Raw genomic sequence first — 23,306 nt, 5'->3', positions numbered from 1 at the left:
AAATGCATGTTGTTTTTAAGCTTGTTTTATATGCGAGTGAAACAAATTATTTTGAAGTGTCTTTTCAGCATCGTAAATTATTCAGAATTTCCTTAAAATTGGTAGGATGTCTACTATAACTACAATGTATACCATCATATAAAAAAAAATTGAATTATTATTTCTTCACGCACTAAAAATAAAAACGTCCCTACTCATGGAGACAAAAGACATGTCTTTATTGTAGAATTTATATATATATATATATATATATTTATGGGTATGTACTCAATTGGTACATTAATTTTTACTCCATTAATGGTTACATTAATTTTAATTGTTAGATCATTATTGAATTATTGAATAGTTGTGATTATTTTGATAAATGACTAAAAAATTATTAAGTATTAATGAATGACTGGTAACCTAATGCTTACGAGTTCACATGGTATTTATTTAAAATTTTATTTTCTTAAAAAGACTGTTAATAAATATTAGATATTATTTAATAAATAAATTTTTAGTCTAGCTATTAATTTATTTCAACAAATTAAACTTTATAAAAAGTATTGAGTATTCATCGTTTAGAAAGGCTGATCTTCTAAATATACATAAACAAAATGATTCAATTTGCTTGTACATTATGTTTGCTGAAACCTATCCACTCAATATTAATGTAATTGAAATAACCAATTTATATATACTCTATCAAAGTAGACAAATATAATATATAAAGTCTAGAGAAATAAAATAATTTTAGTAATTCAATTGAACAGCTCAATATTAAATTTTGTTCTCAATTATTCGACTTTATAAATAATTTTTAAGTTACATTCTGGAGTATTTTTTTTCAATTATATCATGATAAAATTAAAAAGAAAAATTATAAGTTGAACAACAAGAATTTAAGTTAGAAAATCAATATAATTGAAAGATCTCAAAAGTATAGTGCTCAGTAATCTGCAGCTAGAGAGATTCTTAATCTTTTTTTCAACATTTATAATATAGACTTAGCTTATCTTCTCACTAATGGAGTGTATATGCTAATGATTATCAGTCTCTCTTACTAATCTTGGTAATACGGTGCTCTATAGATTTTATTTTCTATATTTAGACTAAACGTCTAGATTTTAAAGCACATGAGTTTTCTCATAGTATTTTACTTTTATTCATTTAAAATTAATAAAAATATTTTCTAAAAAAATTATTAAAACTATTACTTTATTTATTTTATTATTATCGAAATTTTAATAATATACCATTATTGCAATAAATAATAATAATAGAAGTAAAATGCATAGGATTTCCTGGGAACATGTCAGTAGGCCTAAATGTTTTGGGGGGCTGGGTTTCAAGGACAGTTCTTCTTGGAACAAAGTAGTGATGGCAAAATATTTTTGGGCAATCTCTTCCAAGCAGGATTTGTTATGGGTTAAATGGGTTAATGGTGTTTGTCTAAAGGGCGAGTCAATTTGGGAGTATCGTTTAAAGCACGATACAAGCTGGTATTGGAGGAGACTCATTAAACTGAGACATCTCTGGTCTGGTGCAGTGATGAATGCTGCAGTCAGGAATGGTAAAATCCATCTGGGCTCCTTGTATGTGACTGTGTTTCCTGGTGTGCGGGTTCATTATATAAAGGCTCTCTGGTGTAGGCTTTCAGCTCCTAAACACCAGTTCATTTTCTGACTTGCAGTAAACCAAAAGTTGAATACCAGGGATTGGTTGCTGTCTTGCCATATCCCTCTTCTATCAGCTTGCTGTCCTGTTTGTGGTCAAGAGGAAGAGTCTCATACTCACTTGTTTTTTTATTGTATTTTCTCCAGAAATGTTCTCCTTGCTGTCCAGGGTTGGCTTAGAGGATTCTCTTGGCCGGTTCAGTTTAGTAATTGGATCAAGTGGCTGGCTCTACCTCGGGATGGCTGGTTTTCAGTGGTTTTGTATGCTGCTTGTGCAGCTGCTGTGTATTACATATGGCAGAATAGGACCCATTGCTGACATAATAATTTTTGTTTACCAGTGTATAGGATTGACCATATGATTAGATTTTCTATCAAAGCTAGAATTCTGAATTTAGTGGGCAGTAAGTGTTCTTATGGTGAAAAGCAAATGCTTAAGTTTGTAATGAATTTGTGAGTGTTGTTCTGGTTTAGGCTGAGGTAGTTTGGTCCGGCCTCTGATTTGATTTGTATCTGCTTGTTGTTCAATATATATCTTCTTTTGATAAAAAAAAAAAAATTTAAATAAATAATAAATTTAATTTTTTTATATTTGAAAATTTAATTTAAATTTCAAAACAAATCTGAAAATAGAAATTTATACACTAATTATCTGTTAAAACCTTCTATAATAAGTCACTAAAAATTTAACCACCATATTAAGGTAACTATTTAAAAATTCTTATTTATATATATATATATTTATATAGTTTAAAGGTAGCATTTTGAATTTGGTTTTAAAATATAACATATCAAGGAATTCATATTTTGTGTGTTTAACATAACTTTTAAAATAATTTATTTGAGCTCTCACTTTAAATTCAGTCACCCACCCTATATTATGGGCACACAAACTTAAAATAAAAGTGAACAAAAACTAATTTTTTAAATATTTAAATATATTTTGAAAAAGTGATTGTCGTACTTGGAATATCTTTCTAAAGAAGTAAATCTGCATTTACTTCTATTGGAAAATATATGAAAATGCAAAAGAACTTGTTTTTAATTTTAATAAAATTTTAAAATTAATATTTTATCATTATCTTAAAATAAATACCTTAAAACCTTTTGTAATTTAAAATAAAATATCTAAATAATTATTAAAAATATATATTTACTATAATATTTTGTCATTTAAAGTAAAAGGATTAGTTATTCCAAACTAGTCCATAATCAACATCACTTTAAAAGACTTGACAAAAAAAAAACATGACTTTAAAAGATAAATCTATATGATAATTTTATACTATTAATGAATTATTTGATAAATCCCTCTCAAGGATTAAAAAAATACTAGTAAACAATTTAAAAAATGGAAAGCCAACAACTGCCTCGTGATCCATTAACCCCTTTATTTGAAAATATGATTCACTTAAAAATTAAACTTTTATGACTTGAGTCATTTTATGCTGTCCAAATTATAAAGAACAAGAACAATAAACTTGGAGGTACTTTTATCCAAAACTATATTGGAGCATAAATAAAAACAATAAAAAATGTATTAAATACATGGTATTTCTCAAATACCAGTGGAGAGCTACTATTTAAGAACTTTTCCATTGAAGCAAAACAATAAAATATCATATAAATCTTAGAACTTTTTGTTTTGTCTTGTTCTGTGCCTGAGTTGAGTCCAACAACCCAGAGTTGAAAAAGAAGAATCGCGTGGGGGCTGTTGGCTGTACAAAGTTGGAGAAGACCAAACCAAAACAGTCTCAAAGGAGAGACAAAAGAAAGACACAGAAAATAAGAGAAAGAAAGAAAGCACAGAAAAGAATACTAGCTTTCATCCAAACAAAACAAAACAAATGAAAGAAGAAAGGAAGTAAAAGACTTTCCCTTTTCCTTTCTCCCTTTCCCCTTTTTCCTTTTAAAACATTGGTTTTTTTTTATCAAATAACAGCCAAAACCAGATACCCAAATTCTCTTTTCTCTTAACTAGATCCACCTCTTTGTGTTTTGGTTCACCAAACCTCGTGGGGTCCATGAAAAATTTTCTGGGTCGTCCTTCTTTTCCACTATAATGGCTTATCTGAGATGATCAATTTGTTTTCTTCTGGTGGCCAAGCTGTTCTGCAACTGTGTAATAATAGGTAGGGTCTTTTCATTGGCAGGCTTTGGCTGTGACTTTGACTGTTACTGAGCTAAGATGCAATCGGGTGGGTCCGAAACCGCCAGTCCGACTACCCAACGGCTTCAATCCTTGTCATCTGCTGATACTAGAGGAAGGCATAGGATACAGGCTGAGCTTAAGAGGCTCGAGCAAGAAACAAGATTCTTAGAGGTGAGTGTTTCGATTTTAATTAATATATGTTTGAGCCGGTTTCTGTTATAAAGGTCTGAACTTCGTTAATTCCTAGAATGTTGACTATTTGATTTTGATTGTTTCATGGGAAATCTTTGTTCTTATATGGACTAGACATGGTGATATTTGAAAGCCAATATCAAATTTTGTTTGGAGTTACACTTTTATTATGAGATAAATTTTGGTTCAAGTTCGAATTTTTTGGCTAATCTGTGTGAAGGAAAACATTACTTACTTAATGGTTTGTTTTGATTTGTGATATATTGAATGCTGCTTTGTTATGGTAATTTGTCTGGGCATTTTTACTTGCATCTTACTATTGCATTTCGTGTGGCCGTTTAAGATTGCTGTTCAGAGGTCAAAAGGTAAAAGTTAGTATTCTTCCTTGGAAAAATACAATCAAAATTTAAACTAAACACCTTGAATGGAATCCTGTAATTCTGTTTTGGGTTTTAAAGTACTTAGAGAAATGTTTGGTTTTGGTCTTCTAAACACTTAATAGCCTTGTACTTTGGCTACCACAGTTCATTATACAGAGTCCTGGAGCTTTATTTTTATCTGCACTCTGCACTAGACAGTGGATAGAAACAGTTAGGAGTATTTGGTTGTAAATATGTGAGCATTGCCGTACAACAGGAGCAAAGTGTTTAAAGGACTTTTAGTGTTATTTAGTGGCATTATGTTTTGCAGATGTTTTTGGGGATCACTGTAAGAAAATTACTTGTCATGTTTCTTGAAAGTGTGCTGGCTTGTGGTTTTGATAATTTTGACTTTTGACTTTCCTGGAAGATTACTTGGTTTTTATTCATCCATCTTTCTGGTGGCCTAATTATTTACAAGGACTAAATAGTATTTTTCTTCTTGAGTCCAGTATTTAGGTGCTCTTCACTATGTAGTACACATGTCCATGTAGTTTTTCTTGTCCTCTTTCTGTAAATGGCTTTAAATGCCCTTTATTTATTCCTTGCAGAGTCAGTTTTTCAGGCTTAATAATCATTTATGATAGATTGCCCATGGTAATCTTTAAATCACACTATCAGATTTTGTTAAAAGGAATTATTCTATCTATGATATGATTGGCGAGCAAAATCTCCAAGAATATAAAAATAATAAAACTCTGACATCTAGAACTTTGTCTCCTATTTCTACCAGATAATGATATTTACGATCATGGGATGCTGCTAATAAAAGAGAGCATTTTGTGGCAGGAACTGGCTCTGCTTTAGATGCATCTCTGATCCTTTCTTGCATCCTACTTAGCACTAGGGTAGTAATAGAATGGTGTCTTCTGCAACTTAGAGATGTTACCAAAACCATAGCTCTATATTTAATATTTATAAGCTACTTCAATTAACATACTTAACAGTGTCACCGAAATCCCACCAACTTTGGTATACCCTTTCTCATACTTAACCCTTGTGAATTGTTGCTCACAGTGTTTAAGGCCCTAGAAATGATAGTGAGGCAAGGCAAACAGTTTGTGTTATTGCTTTCTTTTCTAAAATGTTATGAGAGTGGTCGATTATATATTACCTACCTCTACTCCGCACTGGTCTAGCATGGTGCCTTTTCTAAAGAATATTAATACTACAATTTTATTTTTCGTATCTTTAAAGCTTTTTGTTACTTTAGTGCACATGTCCTGAGTTGTGGGGTTATTTTCCTGAAAAACTTCTGGTACTTTAATTTTAAGAAGATGGCTTAAATTCATCCGACGTTGCTTTCATATAAAAAATACCGGAAGGTTTTTGTTAAAATAATGAATGAGTCCTAGAATAGCAGGTATTTTATTGTTCTTTCCATGCGATAACTGATCCTGGTATTAGCCAAGTTTGGTCATTTACGCGTCCAAGTGAGAGATGTCTGCTTTGTATTTCTTTAACATACCCTTGTAACTTTTAAGGCACAAATGTTTCATTTGATTGTGTTGTAGAAATTTTATCCTGACAAATTTTTTGTGTTCTTGTTCCAAATCTGTCTTTGCTTGGTTACTTTTTCTAATTGTTTCTTCTAGCTGCTTGCTCATTTACTGCTAGGGAACTTATCAACTCTTTATGAATGAACAAATTAATGTTCTGTTGTGTGATTTAACATACTAGACTTCAAATATTATTTTTTTGATTGAAAACTGCATTCTGCATGTGCTTTGTCTGTATGTGCTACACACAGGAAGAGCTTGAACAGCTTGAAAGAATGGAAAGAGCCTCAGCCTCATGCAATGAGTAAGCCTAAAGCCTTGTTTACAGTTTTTACCGTTTCAGATTTTCAAACTGAATTTTCTGTGATGATTTCAGAATGCTGAGTAATATAGAAACAAGGCCTGATCCATTACTCCCAGTGTAATGCTTTCTTCTAATCCTATGCATAATTTCATTAATTTATCAAGAACTTGACTTCATCTGAACATCAATTTTCTCTGCTTGACAGAACACACGGCCCTCTTAATCCGTTATGGGATCGATGGTTTGAAGGGCCCCAAGATTCAAAAGGTTGCAGATGCTGGATCCTGTGACGGCTATCGATAACTTCAACACCTCCATCATCATTTGTTAACAATGGCTTTGATTTACAAGCGTTTTACAGTTTTAGATTTTTTTTTCAATTCGTTGCCAAAATTCTATGAAAAATACGTCAGTGTGCAGATGTTAGTTTATAGCGATACTTTATCATTTGGTGAGCATTTAATGAAATGGACACCAACTTGCAGAGTGTAACAATTTTTCAATTGAAGCGTTTCTTTTTGTAATTTGCATAGTACATATCAATCAATTCAAAAATCGGTGCAAAATAAAAGGATTTTTAGGATGTTAACATTTAAAACAATCTACATATTTGATAAGAAACAGCTTTCAAAGAGTTTGATGGTACAAAGGGCATTTACAGCACTCTTGCACCATGCCCTGAAAATATGAGACACAACTTTCTGCTCCATCTTTTAGCTTGTTGCTTTCCCAGTAACTCGCGAAGCAATCCACCCTAGACCGTCATACAAACCATCTCCAGTGAGAGCCGAGCAAGCTTGTATGTGCCAGTCATGATTCTTGATGCTATGGAGAGAAAGGGCATCAGTAATCTCAGCTGGTGTCATGGCATCCTTGAGGTCTTGTTTGTTAGCAAAGACTAGTAAAACAGAGTTTTGAAGATCATCATGTCCCAGTAACCTGAACAGTTCATCCTTCATAATGGAGATCCTAGCTCTATCAGTACTGTCTATTACCACAATAATTGAATGAGTACCACGATAATACGTAGCCCATGATGTCCTCAGCCTGTCTTGTCCACCAAGATCCCATACCTGATATGAACAATATTGGCAGATGAGGAAAATAAAAGGAAAATCCTTGCCAGATGATGTAACAAGGAAAAACCATGCAAATTGAATGTAATAAACTACCGAAGTGTTTGTGTTATTACGGGAATAGTTAAAAAGAGAGTGCTCGGTATTCTACTATTTATCATCATCAACGATAATTAGTTAACAACAATGTGCTTTTGAAATGTGAATCGTGACTTTAGTCGACCAATCTACATATGCTCATAAACCCAACTTGTGACGTCTTTTGAAATCACAATAATGATACGTGCACTAAAATTACGCACTACACCAACTGATGTGATAATGTTTTTTTAAAAGAGTGAGCCCATTTGAAATGAATGTGATTCGTTATGCTTTGGGGCATAATTTGCACATATCGCTACTCTTGAAATCATGCCAGCTTAAACTATGACCTAACCATCTATGCCAAACCAATGCTCAACACAATGGTCTTCAACTAGGGACACTCTACCTTGCAATAGATACATACACTATATGATCTTGGTATCATATCCCAAAGATCTTCAAATGGTGAGAGCTCTACAAAAATTGAACTTACAACTGACATGGAAAGCTTGAAGCATACCATGAGATTTTTCTCATCATCTGAATTTCATAACTAAAAAGCATATTAACTAAATAAATTCTCGTCTTAATTTAGCTAATCAAATTCACCAAAACATGTCCAGTTCCCTTATGGTCATTAGACTCATCAGCATAAAACCATGATTATCCCATGAAATTAATCTATTCCGAAAAAACTAACGAAACAAAGTACCAAATTTGACAAATACAAACACTTCGTAGGGGAAAAAAGAAGAAAATTGAGAACAAAAGAGATAATGGTACCTCGAATCGAATGTTCTTATAGACGAGCTCCTCAACGTTGCTACCCACAGTAGGGTGGGTAGTAACAACTTCTCCAAGGTGTAGTTTGTAAAGGGTAGTGGTTTTTCCAGCGTTATCCAAACCAACAACCACAATCTTATACTCTTTTGCTGGAAAAAGCATGAACCAAACCTTCGATGCGAAAGCACCCATCTTCTTCCTTCTATCACAATCTACCAAAAAGCAATAACAAAAGTACCTAAAACAATTCAGAAATCAAAATTTTAAAAAAAATTGAAAGTTCCTCTTTTGCGAAATCAAATCAAAGGAAGCAAAAAGAAGCATAAAAAAAAAGCTCAATTTTCCATGAAATTGGAGCCATATTTTCAGATCCAATCACCTGAATAATAAAAATAAGAGAATTGAGAAGAAAAATTGGTCCGCAAATTTGGGTACAAGTAAGGATTTGAAACCCTAATTAGTCTTGATCTTAAATTTTATTAAAGAAGAAAAAAAAAATATATTGCTTGCTGTGAGAGATTACCTGCTGAGAGAGAATCGGGAATGAAATAATATTTATATTTAAATAATAAGTTAAAAAATGGAGTTGTTCTTTTGAGGAAGGGCAAGGGAAAGAGAAAGATGTTATTGTTGTTGGTCTTGGTGGAGCTAAGAGTTGGACTGGAATGTCGGTCCCACTTCTTTTTGCTTACGTGTATTTTATGGCTGACTGGATATCCACCAGGGCTTTCCACACACCACCCTATTGGGCCTCTCAAATTAAAATAGAGAAATAGAGAGAGAATATTACATCTTATATGTGATTTTTAATAAAGTATTAAAAAATATAGTTTTTTTTAAGAATTTTTATTTTTATGCATTTATTTTTCTATAATTTTTGTATATATCTTGGTTTATTTTATAGTTTTACTCTTAATCAAATTTTGTTAATTTGGAAAAGTATGTGTTGTAATTTGATTATTATTTTTTTAGCTTATTTGTTTTTTTTATATTATTTTTTTATAACTAATTTTATATTAAATTTTTCTTTGCTTGCTTGCAATTTTTTTTAGTAATATGAATTGTGTTTATTTTTTTTATTTATTATAAATATTTTTTTTAGATTGTACGTTTTTTTTTTCAAATCGTCGGTATGGTAATCAGTAACTTGATTGATATTTGACAATTATATAAAAACAAAATCTTAGAGCTAGGTTAAATAACATGTATCAGGAGGAGTAACCTTCTGTCATTGGAGGGGTAACCAATTACCATAAGAGGGGTGGCAAATTACTCACATTAAATATGAAAAGAAACATCAATTTGAATGAAAAATAGGAAGAACACTTCATTATAAAATGAAGAAGAAGTTACTATGATTTTAGTAACATAAGTAATCAATTACCATAAAGAACACCGAAATACACACACATCAGAACATGAAGGTAACCAATTATTCCTAGAAGTATACACATAAAGAACAAGTTTGTGTGGCTGGGGTTTGGACTCAAGTTTCAGCAGAGGAGTTTTTGCTATGTTAATTACCATAATACCTCTCATTTGCTTATGTGTTTTTGTTTAATTTTGAGTTCTTATATGTGATTAGTTTTCCCATAAATTGAGATTTTGTTAATTAAATTTTTCCATACAAATTAGGGAAAGTTTGATCCCCATATTCTTGCAAAGTAATGGCTAAAAAACCATTTACATAAAAATTCTCATAGAGAAATTATAGTAAATGATCCAAAATAATGATATGAAGAAGCTAATATCCTTATTTTTTAAATTGTAAAGAAATGACAATTTTACATTGTTGATTACCTAAATTGTCATTTTTTATAATTTTTGTATTTATTTAGAAGCATATGACTTTAATATAGTGGTATATGTATATTAGTTTTGTTTAATTAGTTTTTATTTTAAAGTTATATTGTTTTTTTAAGTTTTTTATGGGTTGTTGGTATATTATTTTCCAACTAGTGTATATACTTTATGTGGTATGGTATATTATTTTTTTATGATATTTAGTTTCTATATTATTATACATAATGGTAGTATATAATTTTGTATCATGATATATACATTTTAATGGTAGTATATAATTTTGTTAGCATAGTATATATATTTTTTAGTAATAATTTTGTAAGTTTTGTTAGTATATTATTTTTCAACTCAGTAAATGTATTTCATGGTATAGTATATAATTCAACAACCCATAAAAATGAAAAAAATAAAATAACTTTAAAATAAAAACTAGTTAAACAAAAGTAATATACATATACCATAATATTAAAAAATTTAGAATAAAATAGTAATTTGCTAAATGACATATTTGATAATATGTAATATTAAAAAGATGGTTAGACTATTTTACTAAAAAAAATTAAAAACATGGACATTTATTTACTTTCACACACCATTAATGGTCATTTTGCACCAAACTCCTAAAAAATAGGGTTCTATTTGAACAATTTTACAAAACATATGGTCCAAAAATTAATTTATCAAAATATAAGGTCCAAACAAGTAATAAGACAAAACACAGGGTCAAAAAATGTATAAACTCTAAAAAAATATGATAAACTGTTTCTTTAAAGGAAAAATTACACATAGCAATGTAAATTTAATTTTTTTGTAATAATATGAAATTTTACAAAAATATGGATACTAGTTTGTAACAGATTTGTAATCAGCTGTTATAATTTTTATTAAATCTATAAATGTTGTTTACAAAATTATAAAATATAGTTACAAACTTGTAAATTTTAGTTATAGATTTGTAAATTTTGATTACAAAAAAAAAACGGTATTGTTACAAATTTGTAAACTTTGTTTATAAAAAAAAATATTTTACTTACGATCATGCCCCTTTGTATTTTTGTAATTTTTTTTCTAGATTCTGTATTTTTAGTATTTTTTTAAATCTTAGGTATTTTGTGAATTTCCCTTCTTTAAAGAGAATTTTACATAAAGTACAAAAATTGACACATTTGTTACATTTATACTTTCACACGACATTTTTTTTTTCTTTTTTACTGGTTTAATTTAACTATAATAATGTTATATAAGTTTACTATTTACACAAATACTATTTATACCGTACCGCTTACCTCGTCACCTTTTTTAAACATTTTAATTTTAATTTTTAATTTATTTTTCACTTCCTTATACTCCTTTTCCTCCATTTCTACTATTTGTCACAATCACATCACATGTCTTCTCCTTATACTTTTTTTTAAAAAAAAAACTTTCTTACCCTTTCTTTCTCTTTTCATTAATTTTTTTTCTTTTCACTATCACATGTCACCCCAAGTTCCCAACCTCCATTTTTAATTCTTCTTCTTCTACATGTTCTTTTAATGGTTGGTGCTTAAAGGAGGTTTTCACTTTCTCATAATGATTATGACTTGTTAAAGATCTACTTCACCTTCTCAATTTCCAAATACAGTTTCAAAATTTGTCGTGGCTAAAACACCTCCTACTTTGAAGAGGTTAAGTTGATTTAAAGGTGATCCCTCTATCAAAAAAGAATACGAAATTCCTCAAAGTTTAAGAAACAAGCTAATCACTTTGGGTTTTGAATTGTAGATTGTCTCTTTGACTCACTCTTTTTACTTCTCTATCTTTCTCTTTGGACTTTCTTTCTCTAGTTGAGTTTAAGCTAATCAGCAATTTTTTTGTGGATATCATTCTATCTTTGTTGTCTGCATGTGTGTGAAAGACCATAAAATATGTAATTTTTTTTAAAATTTGCGGCAATAATGCCTATGGAAATAAGTTTATTGCACTTAAAAGCTTATATAAAAAAATTTGCAGCAATAATGCCTAAAATTCCGTTTTTTATGATTACCAACTTAATTATTTAAATTAAATAATTAATTATTAAACTGTTACAGAAATGTTTAAACAGATACCAGATATGTTTAAACAGTTTGTGACCAGAAGATAAAAACGAACATAAAGTAAAGAACACACGAATTTTTACGTGGTATCAGCAATCTTTGCAGATTGCTACTAGTCCACGAGGCCACGCCCAGAGAATGAAATTTATTAGAAGAATATCCAAATGATTACAAAACCAAATTGACTTATACAAATAAAGACTCCCTCTTGAATTTGTCGCAACTGTTGTAATCTAAACTTCTAATCAAATTTCTGAAGTGCTAAGATCTTGAACTCCCTTCAAATCATAACACTTGCACTTTTCCTCCCGAAAAGTGACTCACGAACAAGACTTCTCCCGAAGCTTGATGAACAATGTCCAAGTGTGTTCAACCTGCACAATTAACACAAAGGAAAACAATACAGAAGTACACTGTAATAAACCACTAAGAACTTGCTGGACTCAAGTTCTTCACATAATAAAAATTCTCTCTAAAACTTAAAAAATATTTGGAAAGTAATACCCAAGAGAGATGATCAAAAACCAACGACATAAGGATGATTAAATACTGTTTAGAATCCCTTTAGGTCGTGGAAAACAAATCAGGAATCAAACAGCCAATAAATGGAAAATCTTCCAAAACAGGAAAGTCAGAATCTGTTCAAACAGACTGGCAATCCGTTCAAACATATTAATTGAACCTGGACAGATTTTCAACCCAGTTTCCTTAAATAAATAAGGAAACAATATATCCTTTATTATTGCAAGCTGTACACGATTTCTGGGTAACCAATTCAGATAATAATTTTCCAATTCAAGAAAAAGATATTCTTTTATAGGAAAATATATATATTTATTTTATTAACACATAAAATAAAAATCTGAATATTACAAAAGAGGAAACTACTAATTTCGAAAATATCCTTTTAATTAATTTTGTCATAATTATCAAAAATGCCAATAAAGGATTTTACAATCTCCCCCTTTGGCAATTTGATAGACAAAATTAATTCAAAAACCTGCAACACAAATGTTAGTGATAAGTAAAGAGAAAGAACTCCCCCTGCAAACATGCATGAACTTATAACAAACATGAAAATAAACTAGACTTAACTCCCCCTCAAAATAAGAAGGTCCAGAGTTAAACAAAACAACAAACAAACAGGTTTTTGGAAATCTACTCTCCCCCTTTGTGTCTTTCAAAGAAGCCAAAGAACCATAAAACAAAATAACAAAAAAGAGTATCAATGTTTAAATGACAAAACTAAAATAAAACTAAACAACTGGATCTTTAGACAGAGATCGAACAGCCTCCAACACAGAACGTTGTAGTCCTTCAATTGACATTACGCGAGCAGTCAAAGAGTCAACAGAGGCTCGGACAGCAGCTATTTCTGTTGCAACAAGTCCTGAATCTGTGGCAACAGAGGAGGAGGCATGAGGAATGTCATCCGAGGCAATCTTCAGAGATTGGGGCTTGACTTTCTTGGAGGACGGAGCAGCATTGGCTTCAGTAGGAGGGGCAGAGGCTTTGTAGGAAGCAGCAGTAGTTGGGGCCACCAAGTCTTCTTGATCACGTTGGAGGTCTTGTTTCTGCATACTCAACACTTTATAAATAACTTGAGGAAAAGGAAGATTCAAGTTTTTCCTGTTACCTTTGCGAAACCCAATGATTTGATCATGAATAACCGAAGCCAAATTTAAACCAAGACCGGTCCCCACTTTGTACAAAAAAGATGCCATATCAAAAGAGATAGTGGCCGTGTGAGATGTGGGCTTCCAATTTGTTGTTGCAAACTTATGGAGGACAGCATAAGTGTAGGTGAGATTGGAGACGGAGATGACTGTGTTAGATGGCTATACCATTTTTTGTCCGACCAACTCAGTGATAACCATGTCCTTGTCAAGAGAAGCACCATCAACATCATCCTTGACAGTAAGGGGAAGGCACAAAGCAAGAGCAATGTCTTGAGGAGAAAAAGAGAACCAATGGCCCCTAACAAACACTTTATTATACAGAGGAGATGAAGGTTCAATAATTTCATTAGTAATATTGGCATAGAATTCCTTGATTATTCTATCCACAAAACCAGAAAATTTAACCAAAGAACCTGTCCATTGACGATCTTGAAGCATTGTTAGCACACCAAAAGGACGATGATCACTCAAGACATAATTTCTTTCAATGATAAATTTTCGTTGAGCATATAGAACCATATCATGTGCATTATCATTATAGCAAAAAATGGAAGAATAAGGTTTGAAATTTACACCTGAATGTTTTGGTGAAGGTGTAGAACCAGAAATAGGTTTCTTCCCTTTAGCTTTGGATGGCAAAGGAGATGCAATGTGGTCTGAGTCAGATTCGGCTTCTTGTTCAGAGGGGATAGTGTCTTCTTTTTCTGGCTCATCAGACTTAGCCTCTGATTCGGCAATGTCAGGAACCGTTTCATCAGACATTGTGGTATCCTGAGTTGCTTCAGAATCGGACTTATCTTCCTCAGGATCAGATTCGGAGGAGGACAATGAAGGGGGATGAGCCTTCAATTTTTTCTTGGCAGCAGACAAAGGAGAAAGAGACGCGTCCAACCCCAATTTCCTTTTGGGAGTCACAGAATTTTTCTTAGACTGACTCGGCTTCAAGGGCAATTTGAGCAATCCAGCAGCAGCAGCTTTGGAAGAGGAGGAAACAGATTTCGATTTTTCCCTAGCCTCCAAAGACGAATCAAACGGAAGAGGAGAATGGTCCTTGGCTCGAGAGGGCACCACCACTTCAGATGGTGGTGCAACAATGTCAGCAGAGATATCTGGAAACACCATAGGATGTTCATGAGAGAGCGAAAACACCTTCTTGCGAGCCTTGGATTTGCAGGACTTTCCAACAGATGTGGGAGCTGATGGACCAGAAAGAGGCGCCGTTGACACAGACGGAGGAGGCGAAGGAGATGGCACCTTTTGGGATTGAGAAACAGGGATCTTCTTGGAGGAGGCACCACGAGTTCTCACCATTGTTTTCTCTGAAAAACAGAAAGCACTTACAAGAGAATGAGAGAAGAAAGAAAGAAAAAAAATTAGAAGGAGAAGAAATAACTGAATGAAATCGTGGGTGAGATGAAATAGGGTAATGGCATGCCTTTTTAAATATAATACTTACCCAAAAAGAATACCCACGGCAAAAAGAGGTTTCCCTTTTTTATTAAAAAAAATGTTTTAATTTAAACAAGAAAAGGAAACAAACTTGAAGACACACGATCTTCAAACAACTTACCCCTTTTTTTTTTTAAATTTCAGTTTATTCAAAAACTCTCAAACCAAAAAAGGTAACCAAAAAAAATACCCCACACGATCTCCTTATTGACTTTTTCTTCTCTTTTTTCTTTTTTTTTTAATCAAAATCCTAAACAAAGTACTAGACAATAAAGATACACATCATGATATTCCAAAAAGAGAAATAAGACAAAAATAGATTCCTTGGAGACAAAGAATATATTAAATCACACAATTAAATGCATAAATTCTCATAATCACCACAATGATTCTGTCCACCATGAATTTCCTTGATTATCATTTTTTTTAAAATTTTTTTATTATCATTTATTATTTTATATATATGAACAAAAATAAAAAATCAACCCAAAAATAATCTGCTTTGATCAAAGAGAGTCATCCTGATAAGAATAAAATCAAGCAAATGAAAATAAGTGATAGTGTAAATCAAAGATAAGAACACTTGTGAAAATGAAAAATTTAGAAAGAATATTCGAGAGAAATAAAGCACAATTCAGTCACAAGCACATATTCTTTAAGTGAATCAAACAACATGTATGAGTCTTACACACATTTTTTTTTAAAACTGTGTACAATTTTTATTGCATTGTTTCAAGCATAAGTGTGTGATAGTGTATGCAAGGGAACATTGCCCAATGAAAAATAAGTCTTTTTCGAAATTAAAATAATTGTAACCCATGAAGACGCTGTCACACTACACCAGTGGTAGCCCTTTTCTATGGTAGCGTATCCTCTTCATAACTCCGAATTACAAAGTTCCAACTTACTCAAAAGACGGCTTTCACACACTGATGCAGGTAGCTCTATTCTTGCACAGGAGCTTGAAACAATGCTACACAAAAGGAAGCTCAAACATTAAACATTGATTAATTTACTCGAATATGCCTAGGAGGAATTGATTAAATTTCTCTCAAGAATATACTACCAAAGATTCATAAACACAAGACAGATTATCCAGCTTGACACACAACAAAATTTTCAAATTGATTAACAATTTTCTTAACCAAAAATAACACACATTAGATCAAGCGGACAACACCATAGCAAGAAAATTTAAAGAGAACAAACCCCCAAAGATTTTCGGAGGAAATCAAAGCGAACCGAATCAAGAGCTTTAGTGAAAATATCTGCAATTTGTTTATGTGTTTCAATATATTCCAAGACAAGAACTTTATTTTCAACTAATTCTCTTATGAAATGATGACGAATATCAATATGTTTAGTACGAGAATGTTGCACAGGATTTTTTGAAATATTAATTGCACTTGTATTATCACAAAAAATAGTTAAAGTGTCAAGATCAAACCCATAATCCATCATCATTTGCTTCATCCACAAAAGTTGTGCACAACAACTTCCCGCTGCAATGTATTCGGCCTCAGCTGTTGAGAGAGAAATAGAATTCTGTTTCTTGCTGTGCCAAGAAACAAGATTATTTCCCAAGAAGAAACATTCTCCACTAGTGCTTTTTCTGTCATCAGTGTTACCTGCCCAATCAGCATCACTAAAACACACTAGATTAGGGTTAGTTTCTTTTGAATACCAAATACCATAATCAGCAGTTCCATGAACATATCGAATGATTCTTTTGACAGCTGCAACATGAGACTCCATGGGATTTCCTTGGTACCTGGCACACACACCAACACTATAACTCAAATCAGGTCGACTAGCGGTGAGATAAAGAAGACTACCAATCATGCTCCTATACAGTGTAGGATCCACTTTGACACCATTTTCATCTTTGGATAGCTTCACAGTCGTTCCCATTGGTGTTTTGGCCATCTTTGAACTTTCAAGTCCAAACTTTTTCACCAAGTTCTTAGCATATTTGCTTTGAGAAATAAATGTGCCTTCATCTAATTGCTTGACTTGTAAACCTAAGAAATAGGTCAATTCTCCCACCATGCTCATTTCAAATTCCTCTTTCATTTGTTTCACAAATACCTGCACCTCATTGTCAGAAGTAGAACCAAACACAAAATCATCAACATAAATCTGAGCAATAATTATGTTAGATTTAATATTTTTGATAAACAGAGTTTTATCTACTCCACCCCTTTTGTATCCATGAGAAACAAGAAATTGAGAGAGTCTCTCATACCAAGCCCGAGGGGCTTGCTTCAAACCATATAGAGCTTTCTCCAATTTGTAAACATGATCAGGTGCATGGGGATCTTCAAACCCTTTGGGTTGTTCAACGTATACCTCTTCATTCAAGATCCCATTGAGAAATGCGGATTTGACATCCATTTGGAACAACCTGAAACCAATCAAGCAAGCAATGGACAATAATAATCTAATTGATTCAAGTCTTGCAACAGGTGCAAATGTTTCTTCAAAGTCTATTCCTTCCACTTGTGTGTACCCTTGTGCCACTAATCTTGCTTTATTTCGCACGATTGTACCAAATTCATCAGATTTATTTTTGAAAATCCATTTTGTGCCAATAATATTGGTATGCAACGGTCTTGGCACAAGGATCCACACTTTGTTTCTAAAAAATTGTTCCAATTCCTCCTGCATAGCTTTAATCCAATTTTCATCAGTTAAAGCTTCTTTCACATTTTTAGGCTCAATTAAAGATAAGAAACAAACAAATTGAACAACATTACTAAACCTTCTTCGTGTTACCATGCTGTCTTTTGGATTTCCAAGAATTAAATCTGCTGGATGATTTAACTTAACTCTGGTTGATGGCTCCTTTTGGACTTCATCCAAAATAATATCTGGAAATTTCTTTTCTGTCTGTCCAGAATCTGTTTCATCGGATTCGAGATTTGTTGGAACAGATGGACCAGACGTTTCAACAGTAGTATCACTGACACCAGCTTCTTCGTGTTTTTCAGTAGGTTCATCAATAAACCTTTCAATTTCTTCCTCAGTAGAAAACTCAGAAAAATCCCTGGAATCATCAATAACAACGTTAGCTGACTCCATTACAGTTTGGGTTCTCATGTTATACACACGATAGACCCTACTGTTAGTGGAGTATCCAATAAAAACACCTTCATCACTTTTAGCATCAAATTTACCAAGATTTTTTCTGTCTCTCAAAATGTAACAAACACATCCAAAAACATGAAAGTAAGCCACACTTGGTTTCTTACCTTTCCAAATTTCATAAGATGTTTTAGATGTACCTGGACGAAGAAAAACACGATTTATGATATAGCAAGCAGTGTTAATTGCTTCTGCCCATAACCGTTTAGTCAATTTTTTGTTGTTTAGCATCACTCTAGCCATTTCTTGAAGAGTGCAGTTTTTCCTCTCTACAACTCCATTTTGTTGAGGAGTTTTGGGAGCTGAAAACTCATGAGAGATACCTGCAGACTTACAAAAATCATTATAGACAGAATTCTCAAATTCTTTACCATGATCACTTCTTATACAAACAAATTTTCCAATGTTGCAGTCTTTTTCAACTTTTAATTTCAAGCAAAGAGTTTTAAATGCATCAAAAGTGTCAGATTTTTCTTTCAAGAAATCCACCCAAGTATATCTAGAAAAATCATCCACACAAACAAAAATATACCTTTTGCCATTTAAACTCTCAATTTGAATTGGACCCATAAGATCCATGTGAAGCAATTCTAAAACTTTCGAAGTGTTTATGTCAGAAACACTTTTATGTGTAATTTTCAATTGCTTACCAAGTTGACAACTTTTACACTTACCATCAGATTCTTTACCTAACTTAGGTAAACCACGAACACTCCCTGCATGTGACAATTTTTTCAAGGTTTTGAAATTTATGTGACCAAGTTTAGCATGCCACATATCAGTGTTATTACTCACAACAGATTGACACATAATAGATGACAGAAGAGTGTAGCAATTGCCATTAGATCTATAACCTTCAAGAACATTCTCACCATTCTTGTTTAACACAAAACAATTCTCTTTATCAAAGTTAACAGTATAACCTTGATCACAAATTTGACTTATGCTTAGAAGATTAGCTTTAAGACCTTCCACAAGTAACACTCTTTTGATTCTAGGCAACCCTTCAAAGTTAAGAGTACCCATACCGAGAACATTACCTTCAATTCCATTGCCAAAAGTAACAGACCCACAATGCATAGGTTTTATGTCTGTAAGAATAGACTTGTCACCTGTCATATGTCTTGAACAACCACTGTCAAAATACCAAAAATATGAAGAAGCAGATCTATCATATTCACCAGTAAAACCAGCAAAACAGTTATTCTTTTTGATCCATATTTTCTTTGATTGAACATTTTCCTTTTTTACTCTTTTGAAATCATCAGAATAATTGAATTTTTCAAAATATTCATTTTTAGCAAAATTCATAAGAGTAAAACATTTAGGACGAATATGACCCTTCCTACCACAAAAATGGCAGATTGGAATGAATTTTTCAGATTTACCATTGTATTTACCTGCTGACTGTGTCCTTTCTGTTGGAACAAACCGAGTACCGGATACAACAGATTTCACTGAGGATGCAACAGGAACATCAGACGATAACATCCCAGCCGAGATAAAGACAGTTTTCTTTGATTTTTGAGAACTTGAAGCACCCAGTCCCACATGACTTCTTTGACCTGAATTCTGTATATTCTCAAAAATAGTTGAACCGGGGTTAAGCATTCTAACATTTTTCTCAAGAGTATCCAAATCTTTAGACAACTTATTAATTTCAACATTTTTTGAAATGATTTCTTTTTCCAAATTTTCATTCAAATCAGTAAGTTGTTTAATTTCAAGGCATAAATCTTTATTTTTGCTTACCAATGACCGATTTTCAGAACACACTTTCACCCATGAACCATACATTTTTTTGTAAGATTCACTCAAAGACTCATCATTCAATTCAGATTCATCACTATCAGAATTTTCTTCATCTTTTGAAACATTATTCAAGCAAACAATTTTTTTATTTTCAAATTTAGAACCAGGTAAAATAGAAGTGAGAGCGACATTACCTTCCTCATCTTCACTACTTTCAGAGTCATTATCACTCCAAGTAGCAATCATACCTTTTTTGTTCTTTTTCAAAGTATTTGCACATTCAGACTGGATGTGACCAAATCCCTCACATTCCCTGCACTGAATACCCTTTTTATTAGTTTGAAAAGGTTTAAGAGAAGAAAGGTTACCTTTTGACATCTTGCCATTGAATTTTTTGTTTCCTATTTTATTCATATATTTTCGAAAATTCTTTGCAAGCATTGCCATTTCATTATCACCATCTTCATCATCTGAGACTTCCTTTTTAGTGCTCTTGAAAGCTATGGTTTTCTCCTTTTCTTTGGAAGAGATTGGCTTGTCTTTTTGATGAATCTTTTGATTTAACTCAAAGGTACGAAGTGACCCCATCAGTTCTTCTACCTTCATAGTACTAAAAATTTTTGCCTCTTCCATAGCAGTGAGCTTAACATTGAACCTGTCAGGAAGAACTCGAACGATTTTTCTAACAAGAACAGAATCATCAAGTTTTTCACCAAGTGCAAAATACTCATTAGAAATATCAGATAATCTCTCATAAAATTCAGATAGTGTTTCAGAATCAGACATTCTAAGGTCATCAAACCTGGTTTGTAACATGATAAATCTAGACCTTTTAACATCTACAGTTCCTTCAAACTGAGTTTGAAGAATTGTACAAGCATCTTTAGCCGAGACACATGTGGAAACAAGTTTTATAAAACTTTCTCCAACACCATTAAATATGGCGTGAAGAGCTTTATTATTATAGCTGGATAATTTTTCTTCTTCTGTGTCCCAAACAAGTTCAGATTTTACAATTGTGCTCCCATCTTCACCTTTTTCAGTAGGAGGTGACCATCCAGACAAAATTGCTCTCCATGCTTTCTCATCTTGAGCTTTTATGAAAGCTCTCATCCTAACTTTCCAGTATGGATAGTTTGAGTCATTTAACAATGGAGGTCGAGACACCGAACTACCTTCTGCAAAGAAAGACATTTCACACAAAACAAATCAAACGGAAAATAACCACAAGATCTCACTAAGAGTTTAGTGAACCGCTCTGATACCAATTAAAATTCCGTTTTTTATGATTACCAACTTAATTATTTAAATTAAATAATTAATTATTAAACTGTTACAGAAATGTTTAAACAGATACCAGATATGTTTAAACAGTTTGTGACCAGAAGATAAAAACGAACATAAAGTAAAGAACACACGAATTTTTACGTGGTATCAGCAATCTTTGCAGATTGCTACTAGTCCACGAGGCCACGCCCAGAGAATGAAATTTATTAGAAGAATATCTAAATGATTACAAAACCAAATTGACTTATACAAATAAAGACTCCCTCTTGAATTTGTCGCAACTGTTGTAATCTAAACTTCTAATCAAATTTCTGAAGTGCTAAGATCTCGAACTCCCTTCAAATCATAACACTTGCACTTTTCCTCCCGAAAAGTGACTCACGAACAAGACTTCTCCCGAAGCTTGATGACCAATGTCCAAGTGTGTTCAACCTGCACAATTAACACAAAGGAAAACAATACAGAAGTACACTGTAATAAACCACTAAGAACTTGCTGGACTCAAGTTCTTCACATAATAAAAATTCTCTCTAAAACTTAAAAAATATTTGGAAAGTAATACCCAAGAGAGATGATCAAAAACCAACGACTTAAGGATGATTAAATACTGTTTAGAATCCCTTTAGGTCGTGGAAAACAAATCAGGAATCAAACAGCCAATAAATGGAAAATCTTCCAAAACAGGAAAGTCAGAATCTGTTCAAACAGACTGACAATCCGTTCAAACAGATTAATTGAACCTGGACAGATTTTCAACCCAGTTTCCTTAAATAAATAAGGAAACAATATATCCTTTATTATTGCAAGCTGTACACGATTTCTGGGTAACCAATTCAGATAATAATTTTCCAATTCAAGAAAAAGATATTCTTTTATAGGAAAATATATATATTTATTTTATTAACACATAAAATAAAAATCTGAATATTACAAAAGAGGAAACTACTAATTTCGAAAATATCCTTTTAATTAATTTTGTCATAATTATCAAAAATGCCAATAAAGGATTTTACAATGCCTACCATTAATGTTTTGGTGCAGCCGTTGGTCCCTAAGCCGTTAGGGGTATACCAGGGTACACATGGCACAATCGATTGGGTTAAGGTTATTAAATTTAAAGAAATAATAATAAAATGTATTTTTAAGTAATTAACCATTAACAAAACCTAATTTTTTTTTGAATATTTTAATAACATTTCTAAAACTAATATAAAACAAAAACAATCTAAAACCAAACCCAAAAAATATATGATAAAATTAAACCAAACCCAATTGGAAGGAAACCTTAAAAATTCGTTACCCAGAAAGTTCAGAGGAAGCTTGAGAGATTATAGTAGAAGAAGCCATCGAAGAGGAGCTTGAGAGATAATAGTCGAAGAAGCCATCCATTTCGCGATAGGATCACCCAGGAGACGACGACGGATTTGCCTCCACAATGCCGACCGGTCGACAATCGGAGGAACAACCACCCGACTATGGTGAGTTCTTTTATTTTGTATAGAATCTGTTGACTGGGTTTCATTTCTTCTCAAAATGTTCTTACAATTTTTTTGGGGGGAATGATAAGGGTACTCTATATAGATCACTTTGGGTGGGGAGGGGTATCGGTTTTCAAAATTTTTGGGGGTGAGAGTTTTGTTGATTTATAGTAAGTGGTATTATTAAATTTGGGTCAAATTGTTGTTGGGAAGCATGTGCATACAGTTGATAGAGTGGGGTCGATTAAAATATATGCTTTGTTTATTGAGGGAATCTTTATTGTGTGTGGTGGTCATGGTTTAATCATGTGGTGGACTATGTTGCTCTTCAAGTGTGTGAAGTATATTGTGTTTTGGCTTGTGTGTGTGAAGTGTTGACATAGCAGTTTTTATTTTTGTTGACTAGGGCAGTATTCTAAACCAAAGTTATATTTATTTAACATGTGGTCATACTAACATCTTCACTATT

The 23,306-nt window shown here is 32.4% G+C and overlaps 3 protein-coding genes across 7 annotated transcripts; 1 reads left to right on the top strand and 2 right to left on the bottom strand.

Annotated features, from left to right (window-relative positions):
• The first annotated feature begins 3,277 nt into the window (after nt 1-3,277).
• On the top strand, nt 3,278-6,748 carry LOC133819096 (guanine nucleotide-binding protein subunit gamma 2). 2 transcript variants are annotated; one of them, XM_062252263.1, is made up of 5 exons: nt 3,278-3,522; nt 3,812-3,981; nt 6,172-6,224; nt 6,297-6,341; nt 6,430-6,748. In XM_062252263.1, exons 2-5 carry the CDS (start codon nt 3,847-3,849, stop codon nt 6,512-6,514), a joined length of 318 nt encoding a protein of 105 aa, XP_062108247.1. In that variant the 5' UTR covers nt 3,278-3,522; nt 3,812-3,846; the 3' UTR covers nt 6,515-6,748. The 2 variants fall into 2 exon arrangements, with proteins under 2 accessions (XP_062108247.1, XP_062108246.1); XM_062252262.1 differs by having other exon boundaries at nt 3,279-3,981.
• LOC133819095 (uncharacterized) lies at nt 6,704-8,832 on the bottom strand. 4 transcript variants are annotated; one of them, XM_062252259.1, is made up of 3 exons: nt 8,691-8,832; nt 8,168-8,405; nt 6,704-7,297 (listed from the first exon to the last, which is right to left on the bottom strand). In XM_062252259.1, the coding sequence occupies exons 2-3, from the start codon at nt 8,357-8,359 to the stop codon at nt 6,938-6,940; spliced, it is 552 nt and encodes a 183-aa protein (XP_062108243.1). In that variant the 5' UTR covers nt 8,360-8,405; nt 8,691-8,832; the 3' UTR covers nt 6,704-6,937. The 4 variants fall into 4 exon arrangements, with proteins under 4 accessions (XP_062108243.1, XP_062108244.1, XP_062108245.1 ...); XM_062252260.1 differs by having other exon boundaries at nt 8,168-8,379; nt 8,691-8,820; XM_062252261.1 differs by having other exon boundaries at nt 8,168-8,379; nt 8,547-8,693.
• A 4,472-nt stretch (nt 8,833-13,304) lies between these two features.
• Nucleotides 13,305-19,811, bottom strand: LOC133815288 (uncharacterized). Its single transcript, XM_062248144.1, has 3 exons — nt 19,721-19,811; nt 13,893-15,046; nt 13,305-13,805 (listed from the first exon to the last, which is right to left on the bottom strand). The coding sequence occupies exons 1-3, from the start codon at nt 19,809-19,811 to the stop codon at nt 13,305-13,307; spliced, it is 1,746 nt and encodes a 581-aa protein (XP_062104128.1).
• Between the last annotated feature and the right edge of the window lie 3,495 nt (nt 19,812-23,306).

The sequence above is a fragment of the Humulus lupulus genome, chromosome 2 (assembly GCF_963169125.1).
Source record: "Humulus lupulus chromosome 2, drHumLupu1.1, whole genome shotgun sequence".
Classification (NCBI taxonomy): Eukaryota; Viridiplantae; Streptophyta; class Magnoliopsida; order Rosales; family Cannabaceae; genus Humulus; species Humulus lupulus.
This window is presented reverse-complemented; position numbering and strand designations above follow the sequence as displayed.